Below are 12727 nucleotides of genomic sequence, written 5' to 3'. Positions count from 1 at the left end.
ACGTAGTGCATCCATCATAGCGTAGATAAGCGTTACACGTAGGACGTCTTGAGCCGTCTTGGGCGTAGTGCGCGTATTTAGGCGGCTTGAGCCCTCTTGGGCGTAGTGCATCCATCATAGCGTAAATAATCGTTACGCGTAGGACGTCTTGAACCCTCTTGGGTGTAGTCTCTCACTTTTTGGTGAGGAAAGAATTTCTGATTCTGTGATATCTGAGTGTTGTGTGATGAAACAGTCTGCATAAGAAATTTAATTGTTCTCCTGAACAATGGTTAGAAAAATTCATAGTTTCATTAGCACAATCAAGTTGGACATTCAAATGTGTGCGTCACACATTCTCTAAGCATATAAGATATGGCTAAATGTCATTGCTAGCTAACTCTACAAAGTGTTGTAGGCAATGCGTGAAAACCATGCGGGCATGCATATCAAGTGCATTATGTTGTAGGCATGCTTTATAGTATAATAAAATCATGCTAAGACATGTTAATAATTAACTCTATAGTAGGAGTAGGGAGGCATAACATTTTACTTATCTTATGCCGATGTGGAGTGGAGTTGCGCTTTATGCAAGTACCAATATCATGTTGGAGGTGTCCAAGCATGACGCTCCTTTGCGCGGGGAATGATTGCAAGTAGCCGCTTTGGATTTGAGTGAGGAGATGTCCGGTTTGAAGAGATTTTCCTTTCAATTCTCTGTGTTATGGTAGTGGTTTGTTGCGGGTTGGTTGGTTTTGCCAGCAAGTCCCGTTGTGCCAATGATTTCTTTTCTCTGGCGACTACGGAAGGCTGCAAAGTCAACCGTGGAGTGGGACCGTTGAGTTCCATCGTGGAACTATAGGAGCATCAGTCATGGGACTACGAGAGCAACCGTGCATCGTGCTAGCAGTCGCGTACTACGCTAGCAGTCAAGGGACCACGATAACAGTCATGCACCGTGCTAGCAGTCGCGTAGTCGTGGGACTACGAGACTAGCCGTGCACCGTGCTAGCAGTCGCGTACTACGCTAGCAGTCATGTACTACGCTTGCAGTCGTGGGACTACGGGACTAGCCGTGCATCTTGCTAGCAGTCGTGTACTTCGCTAGCAGTCATGTACTACGCTAACAGTCATGTACTACGCTAGCAGGAGCGTGGAAGAACGTCCACTGTGGAAGGCATGGATCACGAGAGGGTCAAATTTATTTATTTTTTAAATATGACTGCGCCGTAGTGAGCTCATGCACTGTGGGGTTGGGGGACCGTGGGAGGTCTGTTGGTGGGGAGCGACGAAGCTAATTGTCAGCTTACCACAGACGGCGCCAATGTTAACATAGTGATTACTAGATGGGTGTTTGATCACACGGTTAGCTATTAGTGAGTGTTAGTTTGACACAAGAAGTATAGTGGTTCACCTCCCTCTCTTGGGGTAGGCTACGTCCACTTGAATCCACTAGTATAAGCAAATAGCCTTGAGTTATACAAGTAGTGATCCCCTTTCTAAGTGGGATGAGGGGTTCTTTTTATAGGTGAAGGAACCCCTCTCATTTACATATTCTTCAATGTGGGACAAGTGCCCCTCTAGACTTACTATGGAGTCATCTTGATGAGGTCGGAAATGTGACTTCCCGGTGGTGTCTTGGTGAGTTCCGACTATCATTGAAAAATTTGTATGACGAGGTACGGTATGAATATCATGGTTGAGCCACATAGTGAGTTGTAGATTCGCCTAGAGAGTGATGCTTATGCTCGGTGTCATGCCATACTAGTTTTGTACTAATAGGGGTTCCAACAGGGTAAATTATAATGTAGTCCACAATTTACAAACCATATTCATACCAATTGTAACCAATGAGGCAATGAATAAGGGTTTGGTATGAATATCAACCTAACTGCTGACTACTTTAAGGTTTAAAAACGGTGCGTGCTGAATGCATATGGTGATATGGACCACGTTTGATTCACTGAATCTTTTGCTAAAATCTCTTCAGGAGGGTAGCTATAGTCATGCCAACAAGCGCTTAGGAAAGATTACGTATGAGTAGGAAGCTTTTCTTCCAGGTTGTAGATATAAATTACGTGTAAGCCTCATAATCGCACCTTAATTATTCAACAGCAACAATGCCTTGGTATCTTAATCGCACTCGTATGCGTATATATTGTGCACCAGCTCCATCACCAACAGTTTACAATTCATGTTCCGTATGACTTGACCAAAAAAATGACGGATAAACGACTTGACGTGATGTTAAGTGTCACGTACCGTCACCAGCCGGCCGGTTATGCTAAGATAATAGGGCAACGTAATTAGGTTATAGTCTTCGCGAGTCACGACAAGGATTATGATGAGACAAACAGAAATAGTTAGAAGATGACGAAGCAGTGGCGGCAATCCTGTTATCAACTTGATTAAGCATGTTGTATTGTTGTAACACCTACGAAGCGTTTTCATTTTTCTATTAGTAGTTTTTTTTTCCTTCTGCAGATTGCGAGTGTAACGATGTGTATAGTGCGACTGCAATTATTATGATTGTTTTTCAGTCTTCTTAAACTATTGCCAATAGAAGTTTGTTTACTACAGGTGTCGATCTCGAACTAATGACGATTATAAAAATTGTGCTGATAGCAAGTCATTATGAAAACCTGATCTCATCAGTTGTAACCTAGCCTGCAATATAGGGGTGGACTTTTAGACACCGAAAAACCAAAAATCGACCAAAATCGTACTGAATCGATACTGAAAAACTGAAACTGAACAAAATCGATCTATCAGTTCCGGTTTTACATCAAATTGAATAGTTCGGTTTCAGTTTGCGATTTCGTCCGTATAAAAAACCGATCAAACCGAACCGAATTGAATCGACATATATGTATTTAATCATTAATATTTAATATAGTAATAGGTGTATATCATGTTTTTATTTACTAAGAGTTACATACGATATACATGATTTTACATGATAATGGCCTCGAAATGTCTAACTTAATTGCTCACAGTCTTTAACTCATTAAATATTACGTTTGGTTAATACTCTACCGTAACTTTGTTGATTTTATTTGTTGTTTCTAACTTATTGCAATCTAGTTTACTTATTTACTAATTTGAAGTACTAAACTTGTAGCTTACTACTTTATTTTGATTTTAATTTTTGTTTTAAGTCAAGTGTGAAAAATTATTACAAATGATAGGTTATTAACCGAAACCGAACCGAACCGAATCGAATTATAGATGAACCGAAACCGTGGTTAATAGATATTTTTTTCAGTTTCGGTTTTGAGAAATATAAAACCGAGACCTCAATTTCGGTTTTCAGTTAGTGCTCTTAAACCGAACCGATGGAACCGAATCCACCCCTACTGCAAAATAGAAGAACCAAAGTCGTAGTATTACTCTCTTACTAGCATATGTAAAGATGCTGTTTAAGTAGCACGGAGAATTTACAAATACCAACCAGTCAACCAATGTTCCATAAAAAGTTTGTTTATTACTACTCAGTATTCAACGTCTCAAATAATCAACAATCACAACCTTCGCATAATCGCATGTTATCAATAACCAACAAACATGTCGAGTTGTTTAGAGTCACAAAGTCTTAAAATATTCACACCCAGGTTCGAATCCCTCGACACTAATTCGAGTTGGTTTCAAAGAATATTTGTGAGCTAGAGGATGACTTCGTGGCCCGGAGGATGAAGCGTTCGGCTACGACCACAAACTACATTATGCACCCAGAAAACTTACAATGCAAATTCATTTCATCCGACTAGAATCTGGATTAAGTAGACTAACTCGTGTTCTTTGTCTACATATATACTAGAAGGAAATCCCACTAGCCAATCATGCACAACAAATTATAAGGACATATATAGTAGTAGCTTAGTGTTGCGAGAGCGAACGATTGGCAGGTAATGTTTGGTGCGTTTACTAATGAATGATCTTGGAGCACAAGTTAGACATGTAAAATTGAGTTTCCGGGTGAGAAGCTTTATTTTTATTTTTTGAAAGGAAGCTTTACAAGTTTATAGTTTAGGCAGGGCATTGTTTGTTAGCAATCTACGACCACCTACTTTGTTTGACTGCTTCACAAATGAAGGTGATGACTTTGTTAAAATGATACCATAAAGCATCAGTCGAACCATAACGACTCGTACAAGCGAGAATAAGATCATCTTCAGTATAAAAAAAAAAACACAACAAAACACGTGTAAAAGAGAGTCTGTCACCAATCTTCGACTAAAATGCCCTCACCTAAATCCCCAAAAACAGTAAAAGGTGACCTCGTAGCTTTAATTATTGCACAAATTTTCCAAAAATGAACTGCAGTATCTTGCTTGGAAAGGTGGGGGAAGAAAACGTTTATAAGGTATGGAAGGAGAAATTACAATAGTTTTTGAGATTTAAATATGAGATGGAAAGAACATCCACTCAGTACTCCTCATTAAAGAACTCACTATCTTAAAAATGACCATCATTCCATCAATAATTGACAAATAGAAGGAAAAGGAGTTCACAACTTTAGTCAAATTGGTTAAGGGAAATTGGTTGGGCTTTTTGCCTCGTTTGGAAAAAAAGAAGGGAAAGGGAGAAGTGTAATGGCCCAGCCCAACATGGACCGTCGATGAGAGGAAACACCAACCAGACGATAAAGGCTTCACATAGAAATGAGTTGCCGCCACTCCCTCCTCTACTCCAATTTCAATTCTTTATTTCTCTATTACCGGGAGAAACACGCTTTCGAAATTCAAACCCTAATTTCATTTTTTTCCACCTACTATTAAACTAAAAATGCTTTAAAGCAATTCCAGTTGGGTCTGTAATCCCAGTCATATAGGTCAACCCAACCCAGAAACCTCAAGTAGCCACTGAACTGAGTCGGTGGGGGTCTTCGATCTTCGTCATCGCCGTCTACCCATGGCTGGGTAACTCCCTCTCTATCTGATTCTGATCGTTTTAGGGTTTTAGCTTCCGTAAAAATCAGTTCTTGAAATAGTTAACTATAAAGCTCGAAGCTTTGGTATGATTTTGCTTTAGTTTTTGTTTATAACTTGATGTGGGTCGTGGGTTTTTGTTAAAACGATGACCCAGTTTAGAGTTTGGATGAAAGATTGAAACTTGGGAGGGTTTTTGTATTTCTGTTTAAGTATATGGCTGTTTATTTATTTTTGCAAATGATGAGAGAGACTGTGAGTACTATTATGACCTTGCTGTGCTGTAATTTAGTCACTGTTGTGTTCATTTTTTGCGATTGTTGCGGTGAGAAACTGTGAAAAATGCTCCAATGTGGCAGATTGGTTGGGTGCCTGTTCTCTTGAATTGTGTCTCGCTTATAGCCACATTTAACTATGGTTTGCTTGTGGAATTTTAGCTTGAATTTTGTGTTCTCTGGAAAGACTTGTTTCGGCAACACAAAAGATTTGTGTCTGCAAGGAGTCATGTCTTTATTAACTGTATTTATTGATGTGATCGAACTCAAAATTTAATGTTTTTTTTACATTTGGTTATGTAGACTTTTCAAATTACTACCAGGTACTGATAGTAGTATCTGCATTGTTGAAACATCAAATTATCTTGATAATTTGATTATTGTAGGCAGTTTTGTACTTGATTCCAGAATGTGATGGAATCATCCTCCTTACACTATTGATTATGTATTCCTGTATCTTCTTGACAGAGTTTCTTGCAGGTTAGAATATCTGCTTCAGATTGGTTTGGCATTGTATATAATATGGTAATCATATTTGAGAGCAAGTTCTGTTTCAGCTTTAATAATTTGTATGATCAATGCAGGACATCTTGGTTGGTGGACAAGAAGAGAATTGCAACAAAAATCAGGAATCCATCTACTGATCCTGGAAAAATTAAATGGCAAACCAATCCAACTAAAGCTTGCCCTAACTGCCAATATGTGATTGACAACAGTGATGTAAGATTTTCTGTTTTTATATTGTGAATATTTATGTCTTACTATGTTAACTTTCACGGTATTGAATTGTTAGGACTCGATCTCGATACATATAAATTGATATTGTAAATCATATAGGTTTGATGCCAAGAATATTGTTATACAGTCATCTGACTTATTGAAAATCTCACTTGTATCAGGATATAGGGATGTTCTTCATCAAACTGTTATTTTTTAAAGTTCATCATTAGTAGGGTTAAAACCGCTTACCTGAAATATGTAAGAGAGACGATGTGTATCAGCACACACTCGCACAGCCAATATACAAATAAAAACCAAGATAACACATTTGACATGCCCTCAAGACTACAATCAAATATACTGTCCTTCTAATCTCAAACCTTTTGTTTTGCAATGTCAATAAGGTCAGATGATAATATTGAGTTGCTGCCTCAAGACTACAATTACTACCTCTGATTCGTGTATAACACTTCATATAGTCACCTGTATCAACCATATTGAATAGTAAACTGCTGACACGTGTGCCTAATGATACCTTGATTTAGTTCCTTTCTGTATTAGTGCTTCTAATTTGAACTGAAATTTCACAAGATGGAAAGTGAGATTGTTTGCATTTTTTGTTTCCAGGTTTCTCCAGAGTGGCCAGGATTACCCAAGGGTGTGAAATTCGATCCAACTGATCAAGAGATTATATGGCACTTGCTTGCAAAATCTGGTGCAGGGGATATGAGACCCCATCCCTTCATAGATGCATTTATCACAGATTTTGAGGTTGAGGACGGAGTCTTATGTTCCCATCCAAAGAAGCTACCTGGTAAGTCACAAATATATGGTTTGGTTTAGTACTGTGGTGCTTATATTCCTTAGTTGATTCCAAAATTATATTGTTAGGTATCAAGCAAGATGGAAGTGTATCCCACTTCTTTCATGTAGCAATTAAGGCTTACAACACCGGAACTCGAAAGCGTCGAAAAATACATGATGATGATTATGGTGATATCCGCTGGCACAAGACTGGAAGGACTAAACCAGTGATCTTGGATGGGGTTCAGAGAGGGTGCAAGAAGATTATGGTTCTGTATACAAGCACGGCTAAAGGAGGGAAAGCTGAGAAAACCAATTGGGTCATGCATCAATATCACCTGGGAACGGATGAAGATGAGAAGGATGGGGAATATGTAGTTTCTAAAATATATTACCAGCAACAGCAAGTCAAGCAAGCTGATAAAACTGATCAAAATTCTCCTGAAAGTAGTGACCCTGTAATTCAATCTGATCCATTTACTCCCAAGTCGGTGATTCCTGAACCTGTAAGCCCTGCTTTTAATTTGGTAGTAGATATTCCTGCTGCTTGCACAGAACCCAAGTCAGTAACTCCTGAACCTCCGCGCCCGGAAAGGAGACATTCTAATGTTGGTTTGGGGGAAGATACTCATGTTTCTTTCACAGATCCCTTTCTTCAGGTCTTGATCCTCTTTGCCCTTTATTCTATTACTTTAGAAGCACATGTCCATTGCTTTCTCATGAGCAAATTGCAAATAGCAAATTCATTTATAACAATACTGTCTCGCAACTATATTCTCCCCTCAGCATGATATCAGATTGCATATACTCTGAATGTACTATTTCCCTGATTTGTGATTTTACATAAAGAGATACTGATATTGGCTTGCTTTACTTTCAGATGCAATTGAATCATCATGATATGGACTATTTTGAAGATGAAGTTCCTCATCAATACGAAATGCATGCCTGTCATGATCAACACATCATAGAGATTCTGAATGACCAAGCAATGAACAATGATGTAAACCATACTCAGGAAGATCCAAAGTGGTGGGACAGTGAGTCGCAGAATCTTCTGGATTCACAACAACTTGTGGAAGGCTTGTCTTTGTGTGATGATCTCCTTCAGAGCCAATCTCCAACTGGGGGTGTTCATGCAAATGGTGAACCAGCACAGACCAAACCCTGTCTTGCTGATTATGCCAAACTGGGACCAGAGGACTTAAAGAAGGATCTGGAGGAATGCCAGAATATTATCATTGATCCTCCTAATATGGAACTTGGAACACCTCCTGATTTCCGACTTAGCCAGATCGTATGTCGTCTTCTCAGCCCATGGTTCTTACATCATACTGAATTAGCCAAATTATATATTCCTTGCATTTTCTATAGTGGTGATGCATATCTTAATTGCTTTTGTAGGAATTTGAATCACAGGACAGTATCCTTGCTTGGGGTGGTAAACTGCCCGAGTGACTATGGTTGCACTAGTAGCGAGTGTCTTTTGAGCAAAGCATGCCTGACAATCTTCTCTGCGGAGTGTCCATCTCTAACCCTTTTGAGTACAGCTTGAACAACTGAAATCTGGTGGTAAAGCACCACCTTTTTTTGTAGACTTAAAGCACGAATATTTGGTGTTCAAGCACCGATCCAACTTGCTCTTTTGCCCCCTTTGCGCTTCAAAGTAACATTCAGTTGGGTTTCCTTGCAAGTTGTTTTCTAAAGTTGGGCAACTCAGATGTGTATTCTTATCTTAATGATCGGGCTTAATAGATGCTTTTGGTGAAGTTCTGTCTGAATTCCATTGCCTTCATGATAAAGATGTGACATGACATACACTGCTTATAATTTTTCTTTGAGGACTACCATTCAAGGTACTTTTGAGCATATAATGGATTCCGGTCCGGCAAAAATGAATCTGTGGACCATCGTATTATTTGAACGTTCTTGTGAACTTCAAGATGAAGACGCTAATGAAAAGCTCACATGTACTCAAGCGAGCAGTGCGAGTTGGATCATCGCCATATTCATGAACTTGGTGCGATTCATAGACAATGCTGGTTGGCTCCTACAGTGATAGTTCGATGTTGTGGAAGTTGCTTGTTCATAAGCAACATCATTTTGCTTGTAGGGAAGACAGAGTAAGACTCGTCTTTGCAACTGGCCTATGCCTTGGTCGTGTAGTAGGGCGTTCTCCCTTTGCCGTATGAAGCAAAGGCTCCTAAGGTAAGGTAAAAACTAAAAAGCACCGTAAGATGTATACTTGTGCTAAAAAAGCGCCTTGTGCCAGGCCCTTACTGTTGTTCTTTGATGCAAATGACATAGAGGCCCAAAGCAACTCTGGCATTTTTGGCTCTAATGCAAATCATGATTTGCTTGGTCATTTTGTTCTCTTCTGCCAAGGCATGCATTGCACAAGGGTCTTAGTTGAGCTAAATTGGTTTATGGGTTGATCACAATCTTAAAATAGATCATATAATTAAAAGGATGCAAATGATTGTAATTACCCGACCATAAACTGCTAACACTTCATGTGTGCAGTTAGGGTTTCTTAGAGATTGGATTCAGCAGCCCTGTAGAGTTGTAGGCACCTAGCACAACATAATCTTCTAACCTAATCATATATACTAATTTAACATTTTGAACAGAAACTCACCTTACTCATGAGGAGACAACCATGACACATCCACATAGAAAGAAAAAGAAAGAACGAAACTCCAGCTACCTAATAGTCGATTCAACCATAGGTGCTTTATTGGATTTGAATCAATTCGAATATTGTTTGACTCTGTCTCCGTTATGTTGTTGCTAGCAATTATTACCACTATTATTTTTTGTTTTGAATGTTCTAAATCATTCCATGAGGCTATTACTAGAATATAAAAAAATAGTGATTTCTTAATACAGGAATAACGACACTCAATTATCTTATAAATTTAGCTTAAGTTGACGGAATTGAATATGAAGTTCAATTATACTTCTACGAGTAAGTATAACAATATCCTCCGGACATCACTGAATTCATATCCACATCTATTCATCAAATAAGTCATAATCCTAATTCAAAAACAAAGTTCGCTTAAGTTGACGGTATTTGAATATGAAGTTTAATTATACTTCTACGTTTAAATATAATAGTATCGTCCGGACATCAACGGATTCATATCCACATCTATTCATCCAAATAAGTGATAACCCTAAAATCGAAAACAAATGCAATATCCATGGATCATGAAAGTGAAACCACACCTCAAGCAGATTCCATGTCGATGTGGAATTTGGAAGTGTTCGTCCCTTTTCCTTTCGGAAGTCCCAGTTCTTGCGCGGTTATGATCATGCACTACATTATTGCAAGACTTGGGGGAATAGGATGGGTGCCGCGTCGGGACCACGCGCGGTCCCCTCCACCACTCGGTTTGATTAGAATAGAATCGGACGTCTCTCTGTGGTGGGGTTTTGGATCAGGGAGGCGCACGTGGGCGTGATTTAAGGCTGCCGTTTTGACCCGATTGGAGGCCCATCTTAAGATGGAAAAGCCCAAAACAGAGAGACGGCGTGGCGCTCTCCTGTGTGGCCGACACTGCAATCTCTCGACTCTGTGCACCTGACTAAACACACTCTGACCACCACCTGACACGTGTACTTGTCAATACAAAACACCCTTGTTTGTTTATTTAATTACAAGATTGCCCGAAGTTTTGTACAGGATGTGACTGAGCATGGTCCTTATAGTGCGCCTGCAGTACTTTCTGTTTTTGACCATTCCTACTTCTTCTGCCTTTATTAGGAAACAAGAGACAAAAGGGAAGGCCCATTATATACTGTATACGTGGCGCACGTGAACATGAGCCAATAATATGCATGGCCCTCTTAGAGGGGTTCTTGGTTTTATTGTGAGTTTGAATTTTGGGTATTTCCATCTCACTTATCATATGAGCTGAAACGTTGGAGCGTGTTTAGTGTAACTTCATCGAAACAAATATAAGTGTAACTTCATCGAAATGAATAAATTAAAAAAATCTTCATGATTAAATTCTCCGTAAACCTATAATTGGATGCTCCCTTTCAAATAATGCAAATAGTTGGAGACAAGGCTTAGGTGGAATTGATTGTGCTGTTAGGTTGAAGACAGTGAGATCAAGAACAAGCTTGTTATCAATATTATTATCATGGTAGACAATAGTGATGGGCCAACCACAGTTGTTTCTTTAGTTCAACATGACTTTCTATAACTAGCACTATAAATAGGTGCTAATTGAAAAATTATAAGCTAATTATGGAAAGGGCTTGTAAAATTAGACAGATTTTTCAAGTTTGTCACAACTCATTATGTACTTAGGTTTAAGTCAAACTACTAATTAAGCACTTTTTGGATATCTCTCTCTAAAAAAAGGCACACATAATTTGAGGGACTGGACTGGAACAAGAGTCTTGAATCCTATCCTACAGACGTAACAGACTACAGTCATGAAATCCAATCTCCAGTTGAAATGATTAATTGGCCTACATGATTATGATTGATCTCCAAATTTATGAACGCTCATGGTCTATTTCATACCCCATTTCATAAATTCCTTTAACTTTCATCTTTACCAAGATATTTATGATCCTAAGTCCCAAGATCCAGACATAATTCAAGGTAGCAAGACAAGCATCTTTGGGAGTATATATATGTATATCTTAATCTATGTATTTGCCAAGTGGTAACGCAACTGATTGTATAAACAAGTTGGACATTTCCAGACTCCACAATGACTTGTTTGGAGGAATTAAATACTAGAGAAGAAGAGTGAAATAAATCCAGGTTTGGGGTTTGACTTTCTGAGGCAGAGCCCTCACAGAACTACTTCCCCTATAATTTGGAAATCTCCTTCTGGTGAATTTAGATTATCAAAACTTTACATTAATGCAAATTATCCTTGTGCATGAGCCATGCTAATGATGGAATCCGAATTGAGTTCACAATTGAAACAAGTGTGTATATTAAACAAAAAAAAACCAGAAAAAGAAAAAGAAAAGAGGAAGAGTAACATAGCTAGTTATCAAAGTTTCTTATATTAATCCTATCCGATATACATATCTAGCCCATGAGAGGCCATTCCATACAAAATTGGTTTCAGCTAATTTTCCGATCACATTCTCAGCTTCAGTATTTACAGTAGTACTCCACCAACAAGAAGATAGAAAAGAGTGAAAAAACAGAAAAAACCGAAAATCTTCGTTAAGCCATTTGCCCCTTGCAATTGGTATAGCTAGTAAGCTAAGCTAGGACTTCAAATTCTTCAAAGTGAGATCAATCATGCCAGCATAGAAGCATGACCACACACCTCCTTATGATGTAAAGCCTGGCTCTTTGCTCTTTGAGAACACCTCCAAGCCCTCTGCTTGATGATGATGATGATAGCCTTCTCTTACTGCCACTGCTGCTCATCATCTTCATATCTAGCTTAGATTTGACTGGTAGTGATGAAAGTATGAGTTGAGCTTTATGTGATTTGGGAGTGATGACTAAAAAGCTTTGAGCTCTTTGGGAATGTGGGAATTGGGTTTGAATATGGAGAAGGGAAATGGGGTTGGTTATATAGAGAGTTGAAGAGTATGGTCATGGTTCCAATTGGTCTACAAAAGAGCCAAGGATGGGGCAGGAAAGGGCGTGCAGTGCTCCCAAACCCACCAGACAAAACCCTAATAAGGGACCTACATTTCCCGCTTTGGAATCCATACTCATATCAACCTATATATGAGGGAAAATGATAAATGAATCCATACAAGCCATGCCTCTCACATGTAAAATAATGATATATAGAAGTGTAGAACATGTTTATGGACATAATATAGTAGGAAAATTCGTTTATATTATATGATATCTGGTTTTGAATGCAACGACAGTCATTTTAAGTATTAACTTACCGTGAAACTTATATATTTCTGTATAATTCAGCATTGAATGAGAAGTTTATAGATCTAGTATATATGTCAAGTAAAACTGAAAATCAATGATAGTACATATATAGTTAAGCAATTCTCAATTTAAGCAAG

The 12727-nt window shown here is 38.6% G+C and overlaps 2 protein-coding genes across 2 annotated transcripts; one reads left to right on the top strand and one right to left on the bottom strand.

Moving 5' to 3' along the window:
• The first annotated feature begins 4717 nt into the window (after positions 1–4717).
• Positions 4718–8476, top strand: LOC126790487 (SUPPRESSOR OF GAMMA RESPONSE 1). The gene is made up of 6 exons (XM_050516732.1): positions 4718–4898; positions 5767–5902; positions 6530–6716; positions 6794–7365; positions 7587–8003; positions 8111–8476. The coding sequence occupies exons 1-6, from the start codon at positions 4891–4893 to the stop codon at positions 8162–8164; spliced, it is 1374 nt and encodes a 457-aa protein (XP_050372689.1). The 5' UTR covers positions 4718–4890; the 3' UTR covers positions 8165–8476.
• A 3248-nt stretch (positions 8477–11724) lies between these two features.
• Positions 11725–12317, bottom strand: LOC126791659 (small polypeptide DEVIL 4-like). The gene has a single exon (XM_050518134.1). The coding sequence runs from the start codon at positions 12126–12128 to the stop codon at positions 11982–11984; it is 147 nt and encodes a 48-aa protein (XP_050374091.1). The 5' UTR covers positions 12129–12317; the 3' UTR covers positions 11725–11981.
• Between the last annotated feature and the right edge of the window lie 410 nt (positions 12318–12727).

The sequence above is a fragment of the Argentina anserina genome, chromosome 4, assembly GCF_933775445.1.
Source record: "Argentina anserina chromosome 4, drPotAnse1.1, whole genome shotgun sequence".
Lineage (NCBI taxonomy): Eukaryota > Viridiplantae > Streptophyta > Magnoliopsida > Rosales > Rosaceae > Argentina > Argentina anserina.
This window is presented reverse-complemented; position numbering and strand designations above follow the sequence as displayed.

Excerpts from the sequence above, each read along its gene's own strand:
- LOC126790487 (XM_050516732.1), top strand. Across the intron at positions 7,366-7,586 it reads TCACAGATCCCTTTCTTCAG|ATGCAATTGAATCATCATGA; the intron begins GTCTTGATCCTC and ends CTTTACTTTCAG. Across the intron at positions 8,004-8,110 it reads ATTTCCGACTTAGCCAGATC|GAATTTGAATCACAGGACAG; the intron begins GTATGTCGTCTT and ends TTGCTTTTGTAG.
- LOC126791659 (XM_050518134.1), bottom strand. The coding sequence starts at position 12,128 with ATGAAGATGATGAGCAGCAGTGGCAGTAAGAGAAGGCTATCATCATCA.